Source organism: Trachypithecus francoisi, unplaced genomic scaffold (genome assembly GCF_009764315.1).
Source record: "Trachypithecus francoisi isolate TF-2019V2 unplaced genomic scaffold, Tfra_2.0 Lachesis_group10, whole genome shotgun sequence".
Taxonomy (NCBI): Eukaryota; Metazoa; Chordata; class Mammalia; order Primates; family Cercopithecidae; genus Trachypithecus; species Trachypithecus francoisi.
Window position 1 is genome coordinate 130,764,767 of NW_022681455.1, and position 24,088 is coordinate 130,788,854.

The following is a 24,088-nucleotide window of genomic DNA, read 5'->3' on the forward strand; positions in this document are numbered from 1 at the left end:
TTCTCTGCACCTGTAAAAGGGGTGAAGAATTCCATCCCCCTCCCGCTTCCACCTTCAGAAGGTTTTTTGTCAGCACAGGGGCAGTCTTCAGCGAGGAAGTGCTGGGAACGCCCTGGAGTAAATCCAGGAAGATGCCTGCAGTGGGTGCTGTGGCCCCTCCCCACCGCCCCTGCTGGGTCTGGGGCCATGCCCGCCTGCTGTGAACCCCTGCAGAGCACCACGTGCGAGCGCTGGCTGGAGGTCTGCCTTTGATGTGGCTCTTGGGGCAGGGCCTGTGGTGCCTTCCACAGCGGAAATGGGCGCCGCCTGGGGAGGGCGGGAGCAGTGTCCCGGGTGCTCCTGTGAGGATGAGCGAGGAGATGACTGGAGGGCCCCAAGGACCTCACGAGGGTGCCCCCAGCCCGTCCGCTCCCATGAAGCGACGCCCCCAGCCCCAGGGCTGCAGCTGAGGGGGTTGCTACTCTGGCTGGGCGAGGCCGGGCCCTTGGGGGCAGGGGCCAGAGTGGCCTCAGGCTCTTTGAGATGCTAAAAGCACCAACTCCTCTGGGGCTCACTCGCATTGGGCCCTTTCGCGCCCTGCCCTGGCCAGAAGCCCCCTCACCCCCAGCGATGTGCAGTTCCTGCAGGCTCACTCAGTTTCCAGAACTTTAATTATTGGAAAGTTCTCCCTGGTCCCGCCCCCAAATCTGCCATGAACGTTGACAGCTGAGTTGCTGCCCCACGCATGCTTTGGCTGAGAGCAGAGGGTGCCCTGTCCTCATTGAGCTGCTGACGTGGGGAGGGGTGAGGGGTGGGACCTAGTGGTGCCATCCATGGCCAGTGATTGAGGCAGAGGAGCCTCTGGAGGGGGCAGGTCCTGGGGAAGCCCCGGACTCCTAGCGGGGAGGTCAGGTAGGGGCCCTGGTGACCAGGACAGACTGTGGTGTTTTTTAACGTAAAGGAGATATGCTACGTGACAGACCCCGGGGGTGCTGCGCACCGCCTGGTGGCAGGCGGGCCGTGGTGGGCGCTCACGCCCCTGCCACGTGCCCATCATGTGCCCGCCCTCAGTGGGAGGGGCTCCGAGGATGACTTTTAAAAATGCAGGGAAAGGCTCCATTCTTCCCAGGACCTCAGCCCAACCCTGGCCCAGGGAGGCAGGAGACAGAGGCCCGGAGGGGCCAGAGGTGTTGAAATGTCCTGGGGACCTGAGCAGCCACCAGGGAAGAGGCAGGGAGGGAGCTGAGGACCAGGCTTGTCCACACTGGTTGTGAGATGCCTTGAGCCCAGAGGGTTGATGCCAGGAGGTATCTGGACTGGCTGGGCCATGCCTGGACTGACCTGTCCAGCCAGGGAGAGGGTGAGTGTGAGGGCAGAGCTGGGGGTGCCCAGATGGACGGAGGCAGGCATGGGGGATACCCAAGGCCCCCTGGCAGCACCATGAGCTAAGCAGGACACCTGGAGGGGGAGACCTGTGGGGACCTGGGGGCCTCCAATGACCCCTTCCTGCTTCCTGGACAGGACTATGCCTGTGCAGGGATCCCAGAGAAGACTCCTGGGCTCCCTCAACTCCACCCCCACAGCCACCCCCAGGCTAGGGCTGGCTGCCAACCAGACAGGAGCCCGGTGCCTGGAGGTGTCCATCCCTGACGGGCTCTTCCTCAGCTTGGGGCTGGTGAGCTTGGTGGAGAACGTGCTGGTGGTGGTCGCCATTGCCAGGAACCGGAACCTCCACTCACCCATGTACTGCTTCATCTGCTGCCTGGCCCTGTCAGACCTGCTGGTGAGCGGGAGCAACATGCTGGACACGGCCGTCATCCTCCTGCTGGAGGCCGGTGCACTGGCGGCCCGGGCTGCCGTGGTACAGCAACTGGACAATGTCATTGACGTGATCACCTGCAGCTCCATGCTGTCCAGCCTCTGCTTCCTGGGCGCCATTGCCGTGGATCGCTACATCTCCATCTTCTACGCACTGCGCTACCACAGCATTGTGACATTGCGGCGGGCACGGCGAGTCGTCGCAGCCATCTGGGTGGCCAGTATCCTCTTCAGCACGCTCTTCATTGCCTACTGCGACCACGCGGCCGTCCTGCTGTGCCTTGTGGTCTTCTTCCTGGCCATGCTGGTACTCATGGCTGTGCTGTACGTCCACATGCTGGCCCGGGCCTGCCAGCATGCCCAGGGCATTGCCCAGCTCCACAAGAGGCAGCGCCCGGCCCACCAGGGCGTTGGCCTCAAAGGTGCTGCCACCCTCACCATCCTGCTGGGTATTTTCTTCCTCTGCTGGGGCCCCTTCTTCCTGCATCTCACACTCATTGTCCTCTGCCCCCAGCACCCCACCTGCAGCTGCATCTTCAAGAACTTCAACCTCTTTCTCACCCTCATCATCTGCAATGCCATCATTGACCCCCTCATCTACGCCTTCCGCAGCCAGGAGCTCCGCAGGACGCTCAAGAAGGTGCTGCTGTGCTCCTGGTGAGCGCGGCACGGGCAGCTTTCAGCGTGCTGGGCAGAGGGAGGTGGTGATATCGTGTGGCCTGGTCTCTGTGTGACCCTGGGCAGTCCCTTACCTCCCTGGTCCCCATTTGTCAGAGGACGGACTGACCTCTGAAGGTGCTGAAGCAGGGACTCTTCTGGGACCAGGGAGAGGGGTCCCTGCAAAACCCCAGGCAGGATTCTCACCAGCAGCCGTGGGGAATGGAGGAGGACATGGGGAGGTTGTAAGGCCTCAGGCTCTGGGCACCAGGGGCCGACCTCAGGCTCCTGAAGAGACATTCTCCGCCCACTCCTGGGGCCCTCCACCTGCTCCAGTGGGCATCCACCCCACCCCATCTTTGCTGCCAACTCTCAGGACCTGTGCCCTCGTCAGCTGGGATGTGGAGGCTCTGGGTGGAAGAGTGTACCAAGAGCTACTCCCACAACAGCCCCAGGAGAAGCGACTTTGTGACCAGAAAGCTTCAGCCACAGTCATGCAACAGCTTCTGCAAAAGGAAGTGAAATCCCTGCCTCAGGCCAAGGGACCAGGTTTGCAGGAACCTCACAAGTGGTGTGGGGCTGAGTCCTCCTGAGCGCTGGTTCTAAGGCTCAGACTGGGAACTGGGGCCTCAGCCTGCTTTCCTGCAGCAGTCACCCAGGCAGACAGCCCTGGCAAATGCCTGACTCAGTGACCAGTGCCTGGGAGCACGGGGCCAGGAAAGTCTGGTAATAAATGTGACTCAGCATCACCCACCTTAGCCCCTTCCAGAAAGTGCTTGAAGTTTGCAGGTGGAGGAGTAGGGGAGGGGAAGGTGGGCAGGGATGAGAGTCAAGAGAGGGAAGAAAGGAGTCCTGGAAGACGTGGCTGCCTCCCCAGGTGAGGAAGCCACAGCCCCAGAGGCCCCGAATGCCTGGGGAGTGTGGAGGTCCCAACCAGGCTTGCGCTGACCCTGCTTCTCAGGTTGCTCTCTGTGCTTACAAACCCCAGCCTAGAGGAATGAGGAGCAGGTGCAGCAGGGCCCCATCCCCTCCACTCTGACACTGTCCCAGCTGCAGGAGAGGTGGGTGCCCAGCCCTCCATGTGACCACAGGTGACCTCAGCCGGGACACTCTTCTTTGCTGGCCCTGGCCCTGAGTCCCTCCAGCCATGATGAGCCGTGAATAGGACCATCCCTGTTCACTCTGAGATGCCTGGAAGGGGGCTCAGTGCAGGCGAGCTGGGGGCTGGGTCTGCTGTCTGTCCAGCACTGCCATTCTGGAAGTGGGCAGGTGGGGTGGGGTGGGGGGTGGTCTGTGTTGAGCTGGTCCTGGGAAGTGCTGGATGTGAGGCCTCTGAAGATGAGGATGAGGCAGAGGCCCAGTGGTGGACAAGTCCCTGGGAATCAGTGCCTGGGGATGAACTATGCTGCCTGGTGCTGGGGAGCAGTGGAGCCCCTGGGCCATCCCTCTGCTGAAACCTGGGCATCTCGCTGAAGAGACCAACTCCATTTCCTCTGCAGACGCTGAGCACTCAGTCACCCCCTTCCTGGAACAGGCTCAGTGGAGGCTGCAGGGCTGCCATCAGCCAACTCCTAGGCAGGCCCAGTCAGCAGCCCCCTGGCCAGCCCCACCCCTGCGTCAGCTCCAGCCCTGACTGCCGGCCTCAGAACTGGGAGCTGCTTCCTGGCAGGGCCCGCCTGTGCTGGGAGACCGGACGGTGAGTCAGCCTTAAGCCTGGCACCAGAGCTCTCTGAGGATGGAGCAGGGGTTGGCTGGCCTGAGGCTGCAAAACTTTCCTCATGGAGACAGGCAGGCACCCAGATGCTCACCCGGGACTCCCTTGAACAAGGATAGGGAGGAACCCCAGGCAGCTAGATCCCAGCCACAGCCACTTGAGCACACTGTGGGGCAGGGAGGGGCATCTCTTGAGAACAAAAGATCCATTTCTCGACTTTTCAAATTGGAGAGCTTCTTGAGAGAAAGAGAGAGACAGGGGCAAGGCCATGCCACCCACACAGTCCTGTGCACACAGACCGGACACAGGCGTCCACAGGAGGGTTTGCAGCTGCTCATTGTGTGAAGTGAATGCTGATTTGGGGGCAGGGGTCGTCTGTGCATTGTGCATTGTCAGACCCTTCCTGAAGGATTTTTGTTACTGAAATATCAGAAGGTCCTTGTTATAAGGTAGTGTCACTGTAATATCTGGCCCAGGAGGAGGTCAGTGCTGTGCCGGCGAGTCCTTCCCTCCCTCCCTTCTTCTCTGACCAGTAGACGCATCTCCAGTTGTTCCCCTGAGGCCCCCCTGCAGCATTCTCCGACATCAGGGAGTGAGTCAGATAGAAGCCGCTGCCCACCCTCCCCCACCCTGGCCGGGTTCTTGCCTGGCTTGTGCGTCCTCGTGACAATTCCTGACACCGATGCGCACCGGGCAGTGGCACGTCCAGGTGCTGTGCGCGGCCGGGCCCACAAAGCTCCTTTGGCCTCTCACGGCAGCCCCTTGGGGGAGGGGACCAGGTGGCCACCCCCACTGCGGAAGCCGGCGACCCACGGAGCTCGCTGTCGGCCGCCGCCACCCCTTTGTGTCCGCGCCCTTCTGAGCTCTGATCGGACGCTTTGTTTCTTCTCAGTGGGTTCAGGGCCTGCGCCAACCTTTACCTACCTCCCCCACCCAAAATCGGCAAAGCTCAGAGCACCTTGTCTGCCAAAAGACAGGGAGCTGGGAAGGTGCGGCTTGGTCCCTAAACCGGCGTGGGGATAAAGACCCTCCTTACAAAGCCGCAGGGTGGGGCTGTCGCAAGGGCGGAACCGACAGGGTAGCTGGGGGCGGGGTTCCCAGGGCCAAGAGGGGCTTCTATTGTCCTCCCTGGAGCCCGGCGCCCCCACAGGCAGCTCCTCTGGGAGGCAGCCCCTCCCTTCGAGTGCGCGGGGCCCCCAGACCGCGCCCGGCCCTGCGCTGGGGGACGCTTGGCTGCGGGAGGGGCGCCGCATTGCGCGCGGCGGGCGGGGACGCGCGGTGCGGGGCCTGCGGGCCGGGCGGGATTCTGCGGCGGCGCCTCCCGATTGGCCACCCGCGGTGACATCAGCCGATGCGAAGGGCGGGGCCGCAGCTATAAGAGCGCGCGGCCGCGGTCCCCGACCCTCAGCAGCCAGCCCGGCCCGCCCGCGCCCGTCCGCAGCCGCCAGCAAGACGCGCCCAGCATGAGGGAGATCGTGCACATCCAGGCCGGCCAGTGCGGCAACCAGATCGGGGCCAAGGTGAGGCTGCGCGTCCCGGCCTGTCCCGGGCCTCGGGGCGGGAGGAGGGAGGCACCGTGCCCCGCGGGCCGCACCTCCAGCCGCCCCCGCCCCTGCGAACCTGCAACAAAGGGATGAGCCCAGCGTCGCGCCGGGCGGCCGGGACGCGGGGCCCCCGCCCTGGGACTCTCGCCCGCACCTCTCCTCCCCTGCCCAGGTGACCTCGGGCTGTCGGGGCGCAGCTCACGTCAGTCGCGAAGCCTCAGCCCCCTCCACACCTGCGCCCCCTCCACCAGGCCTCCGCAGGTGCAGCTAGGAGCCCTGTCTGGGCGTGGCCCTCTTTTTTGGGGCCGCAGCATAGCCCTGAGTGAGACGGGTGGGGTAGGCAGATTTGGGTGGGCTGAGGTTCTCCTCACAGCCTTGATTCCCTCGGCCCGAACCCCCCACTGGAGGAACTGAACGTCCCCGGAGAGGCTAGAGCCGCCCCGATGTCCCCAGCCTGCTCCAACACCCCTCGGCGTCCTAGCCCCACCCTGTCCCTTTGTTGGAGGGATTGGGCCTGGACTCCAGATGGATGACCTTGGTCCAGGACCAGGCTCTCCATCGGCGCAACCGCTCCTGGGCAACCCCTGCGGGGCTTGACCGCGCCCACCCAGGATCTACCAGTCTGGGGATTGGATGTGGGAACAAAGCCGGGTTGTGGGGTGTGGAGGCTGCACCGTGGCGCGCCCCTCCCTCCATTGTTAGCCCACCTCGCAGATGTCGGGGCCAGGCAGGAAGGGGCGTTGATGCAGCTCTACAGGGACCCCCGTGTAAATCATTAAGGGGACGTCTTGTCCCCTGGTCCTGGGAGGCTGTCCCTGACCCAAGGTCACACAGCAGGTGCGAGAGAGCTGGGCTGGCCCTTGGTTCTCATCCCCTGCAGGAGCCAACCTGGGGCTCGGGCGGGGCGGGTGGGGGTTCTGCTTGCCAAAGGATCTACCCTCCGAACAGTGTTGGAGAACGGGGCATGGGTGAGGCTGGCTTTGTCAGGACCAAGGCCAGGGACCCAGCTCAGGGCTAGTGCAGCGCTGATTCTGGGAAGGAGGGGTGGAGGAGACGGTCCTGGAGGGGAAGGGGCCAGAGAAAGGCTTCCTCGGGAGGCTGTTGCCACGGAAACCAGGCAGGAACAAAAAGCTAATTACAACAGGGCCAGCCACGTGGCTGACATGTAAATTGCAACTTTGGCTCTGGGTGGAGGCGCCTCTGAGGGTGGGAGGCCCAGTAGTGGGGAGAGTCTAATCACCCAAGGAGACAGCTGTGCCTGCCAAGGAGAGCCTGGGGGAGGGGAGGCCTGGGGGACAGTGGCCTCAAATCAAACCAGGACTCCTGGAGCAGCCTGTGACAGCTGCCCTGGCCTGATGGGAGGGGCTGAGGGCTCATTAATGTGGTCACTGGGGCCAAGCCTGCCCTGAGCATCTGCTCCTGGGAGGGTCAGGGGTCGCTGTGGGGAGGGAGGGCAGGCAGCCCTGAGGCCCACCTGGGGTTTCTCCTTCTATGACTGGGAGAAGTCAGTTCTACATGCAGACATCCCCTGAGGCTCCATGGGTGGCAGTGGCAGCCCTTGTCCCCTGGACCGCGTCCTTGGGCTGCCTTATGCTCTGCTTCTCAACACTGGAGCCCTCAGTTTGCCCACTACTTTTTATTCCTTTTGAGGTTTTTCTTAATTTGTTTTGTTTTAAAAATTAATACCTGGCCGGGCACAGTGGATCAGGAATCTCATGTAATCCCAGCACTTTGGGAGACTGAAACTGGAGGATCACTTTAGCAAAGGAGTCCAAGACCAGCCTGGGTAACATGGTGAAACTCCGTTTCAAAAAAAAAAAAAAAAAAAATTAGCCTGGCGTGGTGGGCCGCGCCTGTAGCCCCATCTACTTGGGAGGCTGAGATGGGACATCGCTTCAGCGTGGGAGGTCGAGGCTGCAATTAGCTATGACTGCACCACTGTACTCCAGACTAGGCGATGAGAGAGACCCTGTCTCAAAATAATAATAATAGTATGATTCTTTTTAACAATGCAAACAAGAGAAGTAAATTTTCTCGGGGCGGGGGGCGGCAAGAGCGTATTCCTTTCCTCTGCTGCCCTTGTGGAATCAATGGGAAGCAGCTCAGTGCTTTGCGTCCAGCCGCACCCTCGCCCTGGAAGGTCTCCAGGGGTCAAACGCGAATTCCCCCGGGCCAGGCCCCGTATAGGGGATTCGCCCCCTGATGGGAAGTTCCTTGGCCGTTCTCGGCCACAGCTGGTGGGGGGGCAGCCGCTGAAGGCGGGCAAGGCGGCTGCTTCTCTGTCTGGGGTCCTCGGGTGGTGCCTGGCTGGGCAGGAAGGAAGGTGCCCAGAAAGGTGCCCCTCTGGGCAGAGGGAAGTCGGGATGACTCGAGGCCGGGAGCAAAGCCGGGTCCCGGGCGGTCACGCGGCAGCGCGGACGCCTCACCGCGGTCACCCCTGCGCTGGGAGCCGCGCCCGCATCGTCTCGCGGGGATGAGGTAAGCCGGGCGCAGCAGGCCCGAGGAGCCCCGAGGAAGAGAAAACCCGAAGCCCGGAAAGCCGAGCGGCCGCCTGCAGTCACCCTTGGGGGGCAGGGGCGGGCCGGGCTGTGCAGAAACACTGGGGCCCGCGGGACGCAGGACGCTGCCCCGCCGCCGCAGAGCCGAGTCTGGGCCCCCGGGGTCTCCTTTCCTGGGGCCTGTGCTCCTCCCTCCCCGGTTCGGGGCGGGGCGGGGCGGGGGGGGCCTTGTCCTCCGCGCGGGCTTCGGCGCCGCCTCCTCGCGGCTGCTGGGCGGGGAGGGGCGGGGCCTGGCCCTCGCAGCCAATGGGAGACGGCGTCCCTGCTCGCCCCGCCCCCTCGCCTGAAGGCCCCCTTGGAGCCGCGGGCCGGGCGGGAACCGCATTCGAGTCCTGGAGGGGCTGGGAGGCCCCGGTCTCGCAGCCCCTTCTGCGGGGGCCACCGCTCCCACCTCCGCCGCTGCCACCTGCCTGGGCCGCTGCCGGCAAAGCCCGGCCCCGCTTTCCCCAGGACCCAAGCGCGGCGCGAGGTCAGCACCAAGGACAGCGCCCGGGCGGAGAGGCTGGCCTCGAACGCTGGGTTCTGTGTTTCGTTTTTACGTTTCTGTTTTTGCTTTTGTTTTTGGTTATGAGACGAGGTCTGGCTCTGTCGCCTGGGCTGGAGTCCAGTGGCACGATCTCGGCTCACTGCATCCTCGGCCTCCCGAGTGGATGGGGCCACAGGCGCGCGCTCACCACCACGCCTGGCCACAATTTTTTTTTCTTCTTCTTTTTAGATGGAGTTTCGCTCTTGCTGCCCAGGCTGGAGTGCAGTGGCACTATCTCGGCTCATTGCAACCTCCATCTCCTGGGTTCAAGCGATTCTCCTGCCTCAGTCTCCTGAGTAGCTGGAATTACAGGCGCCCACGACCACGCCCGGCTAATTTTTTGTATTTTTTAGTAGTGACGGGGTTTCATCATGTTGGCCAGGCTGGTCTCAAACGCCTGACCTCAGGTGATTCACCTGCCTCAGCCTCCTAAAGTGCTGGGATTGCAGGTGTGAGCCACCATGCCCGGCCGATTTCCTTTTCTGTAGTGATGTTAACAATTTAGTTTATAAAATTGTATTTTATTGTTTCTTAAATACGTAACATAGGCCGGGCACAGTGGCTCACGCCTGTAATCCCTGCACTTTGGGAGGCTGAGGTGGGTGGATCTCTTGAGCTCAGGAGTTCAAGACCAGCCTGGGCAACATGGCGAGACCCCGTCCCTACAAAAAATAAAAAACAAAAAAATTAGCTGGACATGGTGGCACGCCGGCCTGTGGTCCCAGCTACTTGGGAGGCTGAGGTGGGAGGATCACTTTGGGGAGGCGGGCAGAGGTTAAATTGAGCTGAGATCATGCCCCTGCATTCCAGCATTCCAGCCTGGGCAACAGAGCAAGACCCTGTCTCAAAAAAAAAAAAAAAGTAACATTTTATTGCTTTATCTCAAATTACAATTTTAACTACAAAAGTAATTAATATATTCTAGTTAAAAAAGAGTGAAATATTGCAGATAAGGCTGAAGTGCACATTTAGCCACCTCTCTCTATCCAAGTGGGAACAAATTTCTTTTTCTATCCTTCTGGTCCCTTTTATTTAAGTGACCTGTGCATATGGTTTTAAAACTTTAAATAGTATCTAAAACCTTTTAACAAAATGAAGCCAACATGTGCTGAATGTTTTCATGTCAAGCTTTGTGGTAAGGCCTTGATGTGGGTACCATTCACACACCCATCTCACAGATGAGAAAACAGGTCCTGCGAGGCACAGTGCCTGGCCCACAGCTGTGCTCATGCTGGGCCCTGAATCCACTCTGGTCCGTTGCTCCTGCTGCCGGTGCCTCACTCGGCAGAGGACTTCCCATAGATGTGTTGCTCTGTCCACCCCTCCTTTCAGGGGCTGGTGGTGGTGGGTTTCCTGGAACCACAAATTTGGGGTGTCCCAGTGCTTTGGGGAGAAAGGTCCCTGGCTCAAGTGGACTGCCAGCAACTAAATTAATGGAGGATCTTCAAAGACAGTATTAGGGAGGCAAGCAGTACGTGGGAAGCTTGGACGAGCCCTCAAATGCCTCCGTGACCTTTCTGGTTTTTTTGTTTTTTGTTTTTTGTTTTCAGACAGGGTCTCACTCTGTCACCTGCACTGGCATGATCTAGGCTCACTGCAACCTCCGCCTCCCTGGCTCAAGTGATCCTCCCACCTCAGCCTCCTGAGTAGCTGGGGCTATAGGCATGTGTCACCATGCCCAACTTAATTTTTTTTTTGGTAGAGACAGGGTTTCACCATGTTGCCCAGACTGGTCTCGAACTCCTGGACTCAAGTGATCCACCTCTCTTGGCCTCCCAAAGTGCTGGGATTATAAATATGAGCCACCATGGCCAGCTGATTTTTTGTTTTGTTTTGTTTTGAGATGGAGTCTCACTCTGTCACTCAGGCTGGAGTGCAGTGGAGTGATCTTGGCTCACTGCAACCTCCACCTCCTGGGTTCAAGCAATTTTCCTGCCTTAGCCTCCCAAGTAGCTGGGATTACAGGTGCCCACCACCACACCAGCTAATTTTTTTTTTTTTTTGAGACGGAGTGTTGCTTCTATCACTCAGGCTGGAGTGCAGTGGTGCCATATCGGCTCACTGCAAGCTCTGCCTCCCAGGTTCACGCCATTCTCCTGCCTCAGTCTCCCAAGTAGCTGGGACTACAGGTGCCCGCCACCATGCCTGGCTAATTTTTTGTATTTTTAGTAGAGACGGGATTTCCCCCTGCCAGCCAGGATGGTCTCGATTTCCTGACCTCGCGATCTGCCTGCCTTGACCTCCCGAAGTGCTGGGACCACAGGCATGAGCCACTGCACCCAGCCTAATTTTTGTAATTTTAGTAGAGATGGGGTTTCACCATGTTGGTCAGGCTGGTCTTGAACTACTGACCTCGTGATCCGCCCACTTTGGCCTCCCAAAGTGCTGGATTACAGGAGTGTGAGCCACCGTGCCCAGCCTTTTTTTTTTTTTTTTTTAAGACAGGGTCTCACTCTTGTCCCACAGGCTGGTGTGCAGTGGCTTGATCTTGGCTCATTGCAACCTCTGCCCCCTGGGTTCAAGTGATTCTCGTGTCTCAGACTCTCAAGTAGCTGAGATTACAGGTGCACGTTAGCACGCCTGGCTAATTTTTTGTATTTTTAGTAGAGACGGGATTTCCCCCTGCCAGCCAGGATGGTCTCGATTTCTGACCTCGCGATCTGCCTGCCTTGACCTCCCGAAGTGCTGGGACCACAGGCATGAGCCACTGCACCCAGCCTAATTTTTGTAATTTTAGTAGAGATGGGGTTTCACCATGTTGGTCAGGCTGGTCTTGAACTACTGACCTCGTGATCCGCCCACTTTGGCCTCCCAAAGTGCTGGGATTACAGGAGTGTGAGCCACCGTGCCCAGCCTTTTTTTTTTTTTTTTTTAAGACAGGGTCTCACTCTTGTCCCACAGGCTGGTGTGCAGTGGCTTGATCTTGGCTCATTGCAACCTCTGCCCCCTGGGTTCAAGTGATTCTCGTGTCTCAGACTCTCAAGTAGCTGAGATTACAGGTGCACGTTAGCACGCCTGGCTAATTTTTGTATTTTAATTAGAGACAGGGTTTTGCCATGTTGACCAGTTTGGTCTCGAACTCCTGACCTCAAGTGATCTGCCTGCCTCAGCCTCCCAAAGTGCTGGGATTACAGGCATGAGCTACCACACTCAGCTTGATTCTTTTCTTTTTTTAGACAGTGTCTCGCTCTATCGCCGAGGCTGGAGTGCAGTGGTGCGATCTCCGCTTGCTGCAAGTTCTGCCTCCCAGGTTCATGCCATTCTCCCACGTCAGCCTCCTGAGTAGCTGGAACTACAGGCGTCCACCACCACGCCCAGCTAATTTTTTTGTGTTTTTTTAGTAGAGACGGGGTTTCACTGTGTTAGCCAGGATGGTCTCGATCTCCTGATCTCATGATCTGCCCGCCTCAGCCTCCCAAAGTGCTGGGATTACAGGTGTGAGCCACCACGCCTGGCCCTGATTCATTTTTATAATTCAAAAACTGAATGCAAAAAGAATAAAACTTAGCAATGACAAAAATGCCCAAAAGGTGGAAAGAAATCCACCCCTGACCTCTGTGGAGAGATGACCTCTGACAACAGTCTCAGGGTGAACTGTCATCCCGAGACACTGTTAGCAGAGGCTGTCCATGTCCATACTGTTCATGCTATAATAATTACACTGTGTTTATTCTTAAGGTTTTAAAAACATTTATTTTTAACAAATTTTCTTTGAAGAGCTACACTGTGCACGTGATAAAGTCCAACAGGACCGTAGGGCACCCCGTGAGAAGAAGGTTCTCCCACTCTGGGCCCCTCCCCAGGCACAGCCTCCCATACATCTGATAGAGACATCCACACATAGAGAAGCACCACGAACCGTTTCTTTCCTTCTTTTATTTGAGACGGAGTTTCGCTCTGTCGCCCAGGCTGGAGTGCAGTGGTGCGATGTAAGCTCACTGCAACCTCTGCCTCCTGAGTTCATGCGATTCTCCTGCCTCAGCCTCCCGAGTAGCTGGGATTACAGATGCTTGCCACCGCACCTGGCTAATTTTTGTATTTTTAGTAGAGACGGGGTTTCACCATGTTGGCCAGGCTGGTCTCGAACTCCTGTCCTCTGGTGATCTGCCCGCCTCGACCTCCCAAAGTGCTGGGATTGCAGGTGTGAGCCACTGTGTCCGGCCTACTAGAGGCACCTTAAAACATATCTCCTGTGTCCAAAGCACATCTTTGTTTGCACTCCTGGAGTCTTCCTGCATCAGCTTCCCAAAGTGCTGGGATTGCAGTTGTGAGCCACTGTGCCCGGCCCCACCAAATTGTTTTCTCACCTGCTGTTTTTTTGAGGAATCTTTTCTGCAGCTCGTGACTCATGTGTAGAGCCCCTTGTGTCTTGAGGCCTTCATGCCCGTCAGCTCATCTAAAAGTCACTCCTGAGGAGTGAGGGCAAGAGGCATTGGGAGAGATTAGGCGGCCCCAGGAAGCCATCTAGTGTGTGTCCCAGGAGGCCTGCTGCCTGCAGACACTGCTCCCAGATGCAGCAGCCTTGGCCATCAGAGTGTCCTCCACGATGAGGTGGCGACTTCTCTGCAGGCCTTGCCCTCACCCAGGGGTGTGGGTCTCCGTGTGCACACATATGTGCTAATAGTTCTACGTTTGCCATATACCATTTATATGCTTTATGCAGATTAACCCACTTTAATCTCAAAAAGACCTGCTGTCATCATGCTCACTGTACAGATGAGGACACCGAGTTACAGAATCCTGGTGACCTGCGCAAGGTCACACAGCTGGGAGGGGTGGGGGAAGGGCCTGTGAACCCAGCAGGCCCAGCCCCTGAGTCTAGGCTCTGCAGCCGTCTTGGGAGCAGAGTCTGAGAAGCACAATAGGTACCTGTTCTAAGGGGAGAAAGGTGGAGGTGGCAGGTAGAGAGAGGATGGCCCCTGGGAGCTGAGATGGCTCCACACGGACAGGCTGGGTGACCTCAGGCAAGTCACTTCCCATTTGGGACCCCAAGGACCCCTCTGCAGACCCAGCTGGGGGTCCCTGATGAGGTTGGCTCTCAGGGTCCCTATGAGTCTCATTGGCTGAGGCCAGTAATGTCCCGGCACCATCACTGGACATGGTTTGCTCTGACATGGAGGGGCAGGTGTAGCAGCCAAAAGCGATCCTGAGCTCCGGGCCTCTGAACCCTGCCCTACCAGCTACTGTGGGTGTCTCTACCCTCTCTCTCTCTCTCTCGGTTTCCTTTCCTGAAAAGAGGGGGGTAGTAAAAACCATCCCTCAGGGTTTTTATTACCAACGCCCTTCGTGGAGGGGTCAGCTGGCCCAGGCCCTTGCCAGCAGGTGCACAGCTGGGCCTGGGGGCCTGGGTGTGGGTCTGTTGAACCTTGACCCACCCTGGAGCTGTGGTCGGACTGGACATGCAGGTGTGGAGGTGCATTTTTATTAGGGCGATTTTCTGACAGATGACAGAGTGTAGGGCTCTCTTCCGAACGGGGCTAGTGGAGGCCTTGGTTCAAAAGCCCTCATTTTGCACCAAGGGCTATGAGGCTTCACAGCGGAAAGGGGCTCACTGGGGTTATGGGCCGCCCGCCGACCCCTCCTCTCCCACTTTGTTTGCAGTTCTGGGAAGTCATCAGCGATGAGCATGGCATCGACCCCAGCGGCAACTATGTGGGCGACTCGGACTTGCAGCTGGAGCGGATCAGCGTCTACTACAATGAGGCCTCCTGTGAGTGGCTGCCCCAGCCTCCCCACCCCAGCCTCCCCACCCCAACCTCCCCACCCCAGCCTCCCCACCCCAACCTCCCCACCCCAGCCTCCCCACCCCAGCCTCCCCACCCCAACCTCCCCACCCCAGCCTCCCCACCCCAGCCTCCCCACCCCAACCTCCCCACCCCAGCCTCCTCACCCCAGCCTCCCCATCCCAGCCCTGTACTGACCAGGTCTCCTCAGCATCTCTGTCCTCCCATGGGTTGGCTGAGATGCCAGCAGGCATAAGTGGATGTCGGGCATCCAGAGGCACAGAATAAAGACAACAAATCGCAGTCACAAAAGTGAGAGCCAAACATATGAGTGCCATGAGGGCCTTTGCGTGTCCAGGGGCACAGACAGGGATGGGGCGGGCCAGAGACTTTGGAGGCTGTAAGAGGGTCTAGAGAAGGGGTCACCTGGAGGGCTTAGTCAGGGGCTATTTAGCAACTGGTATAAAGTGATTTCCATATAAAAGTGGTGATACACCCCCCTGCCCACATGGACACGTGACTTAAAATTTTATTTAATTTAATAGAGTCAGTCTCAGTATGTGGCCCAGGCTGGTCTTGAACTCCTGGACTCAAGTTATCCACTTGCCTTGGCCTCCCAAAGTGCTGGGAGTGCAGGCATGAGCCCCTGCGCCTGGTGGGTGTGTGACTTGATCCATCCTGTCCTGCTCCGTCCTTACACATAGTGAGGCTTAAGGTGAAGAAAGTTGCTCAAGCTTGCCTTTGGTCTAGGACTCTCTGACTTCACAGTAAAGGCTCTTAGGATGTGAGCAGGAGGATGGCAGGCAGGCAGAGAATTTAGAAAGAATGAGGGAGAGGCTCTGGCCCTCTGTAACCCAAATCACTGAGCCCTTCTCTCCCCTCAGCTCACAAGTATGTGCCTCGGGCCATTCTGGTTGACCTGGAACCTGGAACCATGGACAGTGTCCGCTCAGGGGCCTTTGGACATCTTTTCAGGCCTGACAATTTCATCTTTGGTAAGTTTCCCCAGCTCCAAGCTCTGATGGCAGACCGTATGACATGCAAGCCCAGGTCGGTGCACGGGGGCGGCTGTCAGAAATAAGGAATGGTCAGCTCCTCACACGATCTTGAAGGGTGAGAACTGATCTCTCCATTTTACAGCATCGGAGGTCCAGAGAAAGGGTTCTGTGGGGAGAACAGAAACCACTCGTGCATTTCAAGTGGAATGAAGTGTAAAGCAAACAGAAACTTACAGAATTGCTAGAGAGCTGGTGAGACAGAATGGGGCCTCCAGAGGACTCCAGGGTCCAGGAGAGTGAGGCCTTGCTGTGGCCAAGAGGTCAGGACGTTCTCGTGCCTGTGTCCTGGGGCAGGGCCGTGGATGTGCCACACACACCGGAGGGCCTCGCTTCACTTCTGCCTTCCCAGCCTCAGCACACCCAACTGGTAGATGCCAGGTTGCATCCAGTGCCCAACTGCCAGGGATTCTCGGGTGGCTGTTTAGGCTCCTGGCACAGTCAGTCAGAAGGAAGGCGGGCTGGAGCAGGAGGGTTGATCCACTCACCCAGGATCCCCTCAGGAGGCAGAGCCTTGCTCTGGTGTGACCTCAAGTTCTCAAGACCCTGTCCAGAGCCCTTGTCCTGAGCACTCAGCAGCATTGACTCAGGGAAGCCACAGTGGGTATGAGAAGGGGTGCTCAGTGGGGTCTACTTTACAGAAGTGAGAATGGGCACAGGGCTGCCATGGCTGCCCTGGGATGTTCAGGCAGGGGCTGGAGGTCTGGACTGCAGAGTCCCTGACCCCTGTCCCCTACCCCTCTTCTCCCTGCACAGGTCAGAGCGGGGCTGGCAACAACTGGGCCAAGGGTCACTACACGGAGGGTGCGGAGCTGGTGGACTCGGTCCTGGATGTCGTGCGGAAGGAGTGTGAAAACTGCGACTGCTTGCAGGGCTTCCAGCTGACCCACTCGCTGGGGGGTGGCACGGGCTCCGGCATGGGCACGCTGCTCATCAGCAAGGTGCGTGAGGAGTATCCGGACCGCATCATGAACACCTTCAGCGTCGTGCCCTCGCCCAAGGTGTCAGACACAGTGGTGGAGCCCTACAATGCCACGCTGTCCATCCACCAGCTGGTGGAGAATACGGATGAGACCTACTGCATCGACAACGAGGCACTCTACGACATCTGCTTCCGCACCCTCAAGCTGGCCACACCCACCTACGGGGACCTCAACCACCTGGTGTCAGCCACCATGAGCGGGGTCACCACCTCCTTGCGCTTCCCTGGGCAGCTCAACGCTGACCTGCGCAAGCTGGCCGTCAACATGGTGCCCTTCCCCCGTCTGCACTTCTTCATGCCCGGCTTCGCTCCCCTCACAGCCCGGGGCAGCCAGCAGTACCGGGCCCTGACCGTGCCCGAGCTCACCCAGCAGATGTTTGATGCCAAGAACATGATGGCTGCCTGCGACCCGCGCCACGGCCGCTACCTGACGGTGGCCACTGTGTTCCGGGGCCGCATGTCCATGAAGGAGGTGGACGAGCAGATGCTGGCCATCCAGAGCAAGAACAGCAGCTATTTCGTGGAGTGGATCCCCAACAACGTGAAGGTGGCCGTGTGCGACATCCCGCCCCGTGGCCTCAAGATGTCTTCCACCTTCATCGGGAACAGCACGGCCATCCAGGAGCTGTTCAAGCGCATCTCCGAGCAGTTCACGGCCATGTTCCGGCGCAAGGCCTTCCTGCACTGGTACACGGGCGAGGGCATGGACGAGATGGAGTTCACCGAGGCTGAGAGCAACATGAACGACCTGGTGTCCGAGTACCAGCAATACCAGGACGCCACGGCCGAGGAGGAGGGCGAGATGTACGAAGACGACGAGGAGGAGTCGGAGGCCCAGGGCCCCAAGTGAAGCTGCTTGCAGCTGGAGTGAGGGGCAGGTGGCAGCCGGGGCCAAGGTCAGCAGTGTCTGACCCCCAGAGCCATCTTGCTGCCGACACTGTGCCCTGCTTTCCCCCTTGCCCTAGGGCTCCCTTGCCACCCTCCTGCAGTATTTACGGCCTCGTCCTCCCCACCTGGGCCATGTGTGTGCTGCTCCTGTCTGTCTTATTGCAGCTCCAGGCCTGATGTTTTATGGTTTTGTTTTTTACTGGTTTGTGTTTATATTTTCGGGGATACTTAATAAATCTATTGCTGTCAGATACCCTTGCTTGGTGCCAGAGATTTCCTTTTATTCTGGAAAGTTGTGTCCAGTGGGTGGAGGTGTCGACAGGGAGGCCCGGGTGGGCAGGCAAGAGCTCATCCTCTCCCAGGCTGGTGGCTGAGAGAGGCCTGCACTTGCGACCAGAAGGTGTCTCAAGGCACAGCCCATGGGGAGATCCTGGAAACGGAGAACCCGAGAGAAGGAATGGGAAGTACCTAGATAAAGCCTCATTCTAGACCCCAAGATGCAGCCCTCCTGTGACTTAAAAACAAACCCACACTCATCCCCTGGTCTCCCACAGAGCGGCTTGCACCCCGAGATTTCTCCACCTGTCTGCAGGCTGCACCCCGAGATTTCTCCCACCTGTCTGCAGGCTGCACCCCGAGATTTCTCCCACCTCTCTGCAGGCTGCACCCCGAGATTTCTCCCACCTGTCTGCAGGCTGCACCCCGAGATTTCTCCCACCTGTCTGCAGGCTGCACCCCGAGATTTCTCCCATCTGTCTGCAGGCTGCACCCCGAGATTTCTCCCACCTGTCTGCAGGCTGCACCCTGAGATTTCTCCCACCTCTCTGCAGGCTGCACCCCGAGATTTCTCCCACCTGTCTGCAGGCTGCACCCTGAGATTTCTCTGTAGGCTGAAAGCTGGGGTAGGTGGACCCTGCTGGGGTGGAAACTGACATGAGACCTGAAGCCTTGGGTGAGAACCAGGGAGGTATGGAAGGGTGCCCTGAGCGCTGCCTGAAAAAGATGGTGTGTTGGGTGTCTCGGGACTGGGCCCTGAGAGGGGCTGCTGGGGTCAGGGAGATGCAGCCACAGGACCCAGGCCTGGGCTGCCAGGAGGGACGTGTCAGTCCACCCGCCCCTGGCAGCCCCTTCCTGGGGTACACGATACTTAGTGTCCAGCCACACAGGCACCTGGAAGGCATGGTCTGTGGAGCTGCTCACCTGGTGCCCCACGTCCTCCTACAGGGAAAGAGCCTGGAGCCCAGAGGGGCTGACTTCCTGAGCCCTCCACAGCTGCCTCCCTGCCGCCCCGCCCCTTGGAAGTGATGGACATCAGTGGCCTTAGTCCCCCAGGTTCTGCCCAGTGGTTCCCTGAGAGCAGCCCCTTCTTCTTGAATCACCCTTCAACGTGGCAATGGGCTCAGAAGAAGACAGGCCGTGGGCACTGCGGGCCCTAGCTTCAGGTGTCAGGACTAGAAGCCCCAGAGGCCACCATCTCGAGTTCTGGCCCTGACACCCCCAGCGTGGACGGGGCCAGGGATCTGTCTCCTCTGCCAGCTGTTACTGTGTGACAAATCACCCCAAATCTACCTGAAACAGCGAGGGACCCTTTCTCTAGATACAGTGTGTTAGCTTCTCAGTGTCAGGAGGGGGTGACTACAAGCTCTGACACCTCCACACCTCACTCTTGGGGTTGTCCTCTGCACGGCTGCTCTCCAAGGCTGCCCGGCCATCCCCTCACATGGAGGGGTGGTGGCTGGAACCACTTCTTACATGGCACTGGTTCCTTTTTTTTTTTTTTTGAGACGGAGTCTCGCTCTGTCACCCAGGCTGGAGTGCAGTGGCCGGATCTCAGCTTACTGCAAGCTCCGCCTCCCAGGTTTACGCCATTCTCCTGCCTCAGCCTCCCGAGTAGCTGGGACTACAGGCGCCCGCCACCTCGCCCGGCTAGTTTTTTTTTTTTTTTTTGTATTTTTAGTAGAGACGGGGTTTCACCATGTTAGCCATGATGGTCTCGATCTCCTGACCTCGTGATCCACCCGTCTCGGCCTCCCAAAGTGCTGGGATTACAGGCTTGAGCCACCGCGCCTGGCCTCTTTTTTTTTTTTGAGATGGAGTCTCACTGTGTCGCCCAGGCTGGAGTGCCGTGGCACGATCTCAGCTCACTGAAAGCTCCGCCTCCTGGGTTCTCGCCATTCTCCTGCCTCAGCCTCCCAAGTGACTGGGACTAGAGGTGCCTGCCACCATGCCTGGCTAATTTGTTTTTGTATTTTTAGTAGAGATGCGGTTTCACCGTGTAAGCCAGGATGGTCTCGATCTCCTGACCTCGTGATCCACCCGTCCTGGGGACCGTCCGGCTCTCAAAAGATTGTAGAAAGAGGAGCCTCAGTTTGGGGCAGTTTCTCCCCAGTTGCACAGAGAATAGGGGAGCCGTTTAGAGAAATGATCTTTGGATTTGTAATGTGGTCTAGAATCCTGGCTCTGAGGGCCTTTTGTTTGTCTTTACTTTGTTGTGAGTTTGTATACACAGAGGAGATCCCTGAGAGCACTGAGGGTGGTTCCTGCAGACTCTCCCTGTTTGTCTGGTCCACCATATTCAGGGAGACCAGAAGGAAGCTCAGCAGGCCTAACTCAGGGCGACTGTCCTTTCTTCTGTCGTGCTCAGAGAGTGTCCAATAAACTCTGGGTCGGAGGTCATCCCACCACTTTGAGTGAATCAAAGGTAACAGGGGCCAAAGCAGGGCAAGTTTGAGCCTTGCCAGGTCGATATTGAACGCCGAGCAGGGTGACTAGTGTCTGGGTTTTGGCACATGTATTTTGTGATGGTTGGAATGGGAAAGGTTAATTTAGTTTCCCCCATGTAGCCTGTTGCAAAATTGAGAGGCTTTTGCCTGTGGTTCCATTAATTAAAAAAAGATGACTTTCTTTAGTAACACACCTTAGCCCCCACAGCTACGGTGCAGCCAGCAGGGTCACCAAAAACCACCCTGTTCTTGTGCAGCTGAAAGCTACAGAGAAAGGGAACCTGGAAACCCAGCGTGCCTGCAAAAGGCAGATAATTTCTTATCAGCCAGGCTTCTGCCTCTCTCTTTGCACTACCCTGGTGGGTGAGTGGTAGAAGTAACTGTTTGTCTCCTCTGGAAGGTTTTGATTAATAGGAAAAAGCGGCCAGGCACGGTGGCTCACGCCTGTAATCCCAGCACTTTGGGAGGCTGAGGCAGGTGGATCACGGGGTCAGGAGTTCAAGACCAGCTTGGCCAAGATGGTGAAACTCCGTCGCTACTAAAAATACAAAAATTAGCCGGTGTGGTGGTGGGTGCCTGTAATCTCAGCTACTCAGGAAGCTGAGAATTGCTTGAACCTGGGAGGCAGAGGTTCCAGTGAGCTGAGAAGCTGAGATCACACCACTGCACTGCAGCCTGGGTGACGGAGTGAGACTCACTCAAAAAAAAAAAAAAAAAGGAAAAAGGATTTGTGTGACTCATCTTATTTGTCTTTCTGTGTCATTCTGTCACGAAGGAGATACACAGTTTAGAATGTGGCCAGGACCCTTATAAACCCATGGTTCAAGCTGCCTCAGCCGACTGGTCAGTTACAAATTTTGCTGTGGGTCCCTGAACAAAAACTGGACGAGGTTTCCTTCTTGTCTTGTTTTGTGTCCTGGAGGGCTTGACTTCGGGACCATGTGGGGAATCTCCTGGTCTCCGCCAATCCAGAGGGCATTAATTTTTGGGCTCATGTCAGACAACCAGTCTGAAAGAACACATAATAGCATCATGTTCAGCCTTAACAATTCTATTTATTTATTTATTTATTTAGAGACAGAGTCTCACCCTGCTGCCAAGGCTGGAGTGCAGTGGCACTCTGTCCCTCACTGCAACCTCTGTCTCCTGGGTTCAAGCAATTCTCCTGCCTCAGCCTCCGGGGTATCTGGGGTTACAGGCGTGCGCCACCACACGCGGCTAGTTTTGTTTTTTTTTTTATTTTATGTTTTCAGTAGAGATGGGGTTTCAGCATGTTGGCCAGGCTGGTCTTGAACTCCTGACCTCAAGTGATCTGCCTCCCTCGGCCTCCCAAAGTGCCGGGACTGCAGGCGTGAGCCACCGCGCCCGGCCTTTTTTGGGGGGGCAGAGTCTCACTCTTTTGCCCAGGCTGGAGTGCAGTGGAACGATCTTGCTCACTGCAACCTCTGCCTCCAGGGTTCAAGGGATTCTCCTGCCTCAGCCTCCCGAGTAGCTGCAAGAGGTGACAATGTGCTAGCAGCCCTCACTCTCAGCGCCTCCTCGGCCTCGGCGTCCACACTGGCGGCACTAGAGGAGCCCTTCAGCCCGCCACGGCACGTGGGAGCCCCGCTCTGGGCTGGCTGAGGCCGGAGCTGCCTCCCTCTGGTTGCGGGGAGGTGTGCAGGGAGAGGCGCGGTCAGGAACCGGGGCTGCGCGCGGCGCTCGCGGGCCAGTGCGAGTTCCGGTGGGCGCGGGCGCGGGCGCGGGCGCGGGCGCGGGCTCAGCGGGCCCCGCACTCGGAGCGGCCGGCTGGCGCCGCAGGCCCAGGGCAGTGACGGCCTTAGCACCCGGGCCAGCAGCTGCAGAGGTTGCGCCGGGTCCCCCAGCGGTGCTGGCCCACCAGCGCTGCACTCAAATTCTCGCTGGGCCTTAGCTGCCTCCCAGGGTGGCAGGGCTCGGGACCTGCAGCCCGCCATGCTGAGCTCCCCACTGCGGTGGGCTCCCCCGCGGCCCGCGCCTCCCCGACGGGCGCCGCCCCCTGCTCCGTGGCGCCCGGTCCCATCACAACCCAAGGGCTGAGGAGTGCAGGCGCCGCTCGGGACTGGAGCGCAGCTCTGCCTGCAGCCCTGGTGCGGTATCCACCCGGTGAAGCCAGCTGGGCTCCTGAGCCGGATGGGGACTTGGGAGAACTTTTATATGTAGCCGGAGGATTGTATGTGTACCAATCAGCACTCTGTATGTAGCTAATCTGGTGGGGACTTGGAGAACTTTTATGTCCAGCTAGAGAATCATAAATACACCAATCAGCACTCTGTCTAGCTCAAGGTTTGTAAATACACCAATCAGTACTCTGTGTCTAGCTAACCTGGTGGGGACTTGGAGAACTTTTCTGTCTAGCAGGCTGTGTCTAGCTCAGGGATTGTAAACGCACCAATCAGCCCTCTGTCAAAACGGACCAATCAGCTGTCTGTAAATAGACCAGTCAGTTCTCTGTAAAATGGACCAATCAGCAGGATGTGGGTGGGGTCAGATAAGGGAATAAAAGCAGGCTGCAGGTAGCTGGGGTCCTCTTCCACACTTGGGGAGCTTTGTGCTTTTGCTGTTTGCAATACATTTTGCTGCTGTGTAAACTTTGGGTCCACGCTGCCTTTATGAGCTGTAACACTCACTGCAAAGGTCTGCAGCTTCACTCCTGAAGCCAGTGAGACCACGAACCCACCGGGAAGAAGGAACAACTCCAGACATGCTGCCTTTTCGAGCTGTAACACTCACCAACCAGAAAGGTCTGCAGCTTCACTCCTGACAGCAAGACCACGAACTCACCAGAAGGAAGAAGCTCCAGACACATCTGAACGTCTGAAGGAACAAACTCGGCACCCACCATCTTTAAGAACTGTTTAACTCTCACCGCGAGGGTCGGCGGCTGCATTCTTGAAGTCAGCGAGACCAAGAACCCACCAATTCTGAACACAGCTAGGACTGCAGGCACCTGCCAGCACAACTGCCTGATTTTTTGTATTTTTAGTAGAGATGAGGTGTTGTGTTAGCCGGGATGGTCTTGATCTCCTGACCTTGTGATCCACCTGTCTCGGCCCCCCAAAGTGCTGGGATTACAGGTACCTGCCACAATGCCTGGCAGATTTTTGTATTTTTAGTAGAGATGGGGTTTCGCCATGTTGGCCAGGCTGACCTTGAACTCCTGACCTCAGGTGATTGACCTGCCTCATCCTCCCAAAGTGCTGGGATTACAGGTGTGAGCTATCGCGCCTGGCCAAGAATTATCTGGAGCAGTTAAAATCCTTTGAAAGCTTGAAAATGGCTGTCTTGGACTCTTCCTGGGAAAACCAATGCAACTGCCGCTTTTGCTGTACTTCAGCCACTAAGACTTTGCCCTTTTATCTCTAAAAATATATTTATGTCACATACATTATTTTATCTATATGTAGTATATAGATAATATATTTTTTTGAGACAGCATTTCACTCTTGTTGCCCAGGCTGGAGTGCAATGGCGTGATCTCGGTTCACCAAAACTTCCACTTCCTGGGTTCAAGTGATTCTCCTGCCTCAGCCTTGCTAGTGGCTGGAATTACAGGCACACGCCAGCATGCCTGGCTAATTTTGTATTTTTAGCAGAGACAGAGTTTCTCCACGTTGGTCAGGGTGGCCTCGAACCCCTGATCTCAGGTGATTCAGCCTCCCAAAGTGCTGGAATTACAGGCGTGAGCCACTGTGCCCAGCCATTTTTAAAATTTTAATTTTTTTTTTCCAGACAGTTTCACTCCTGTTGCCCAGGCTCTGGAGTGCAATGGCATGAACTCAGCTCACTGCAACCTCTGCCTCCTGGGTTCACGCAATTATCCTGCCTCAGCCTCCTGAGTTGCTTGGATTACAGGCATGGACCACCATGCCTGGCTAATGTTGTATTTTTAGTAGAGACAGA

General features: G+C 57.6%; 1 protein-coding gene across 2 annotated transcripts; it reads left to right on the top strand.

Annotated features, from left to right (window-relative positions):
* The first annotated feature begins 844 nt into the window (after positions 1 to 844).
* LOC117088263 (tubulin beta-3 chain) lies at positions 845 to 17,702 on the top strand. 2 transcript variants are annotated; one of them, XM_033219448.1, is made up of 5 exons: positions 845 to 2,454; positions 2,825 to 2,972; positions 14,398 to 14,506; positions 15,404 to 15,514; positions 16,331 to 17,702. In XM_033219448.1, the coding sequence occupies exons 1-5, from the start codon at positions 1,475 to 1,477 to the stop codon at positions 17,404 to 17,406; spliced, it is 2,424 nt and encodes an 807-aa protein (XP_033075339.1). In that variant the 5' UTR covers positions 845 to 1,474; the 3' UTR covers positions 17,407 to 17,702. The 2 variants fall into 2 exon arrangements, with proteins under 2 accessions (XP_033075339.1, XP_033075338.1); XM_033219447.1 differs by lacking the exons at positions 845 to 2,454; positions 2,825 to 2,972 and adding an exon at positions 5,514 to 5,688.
* Positions 17,703 to 24,088: the final 6,386 nt, after the last annotated feature.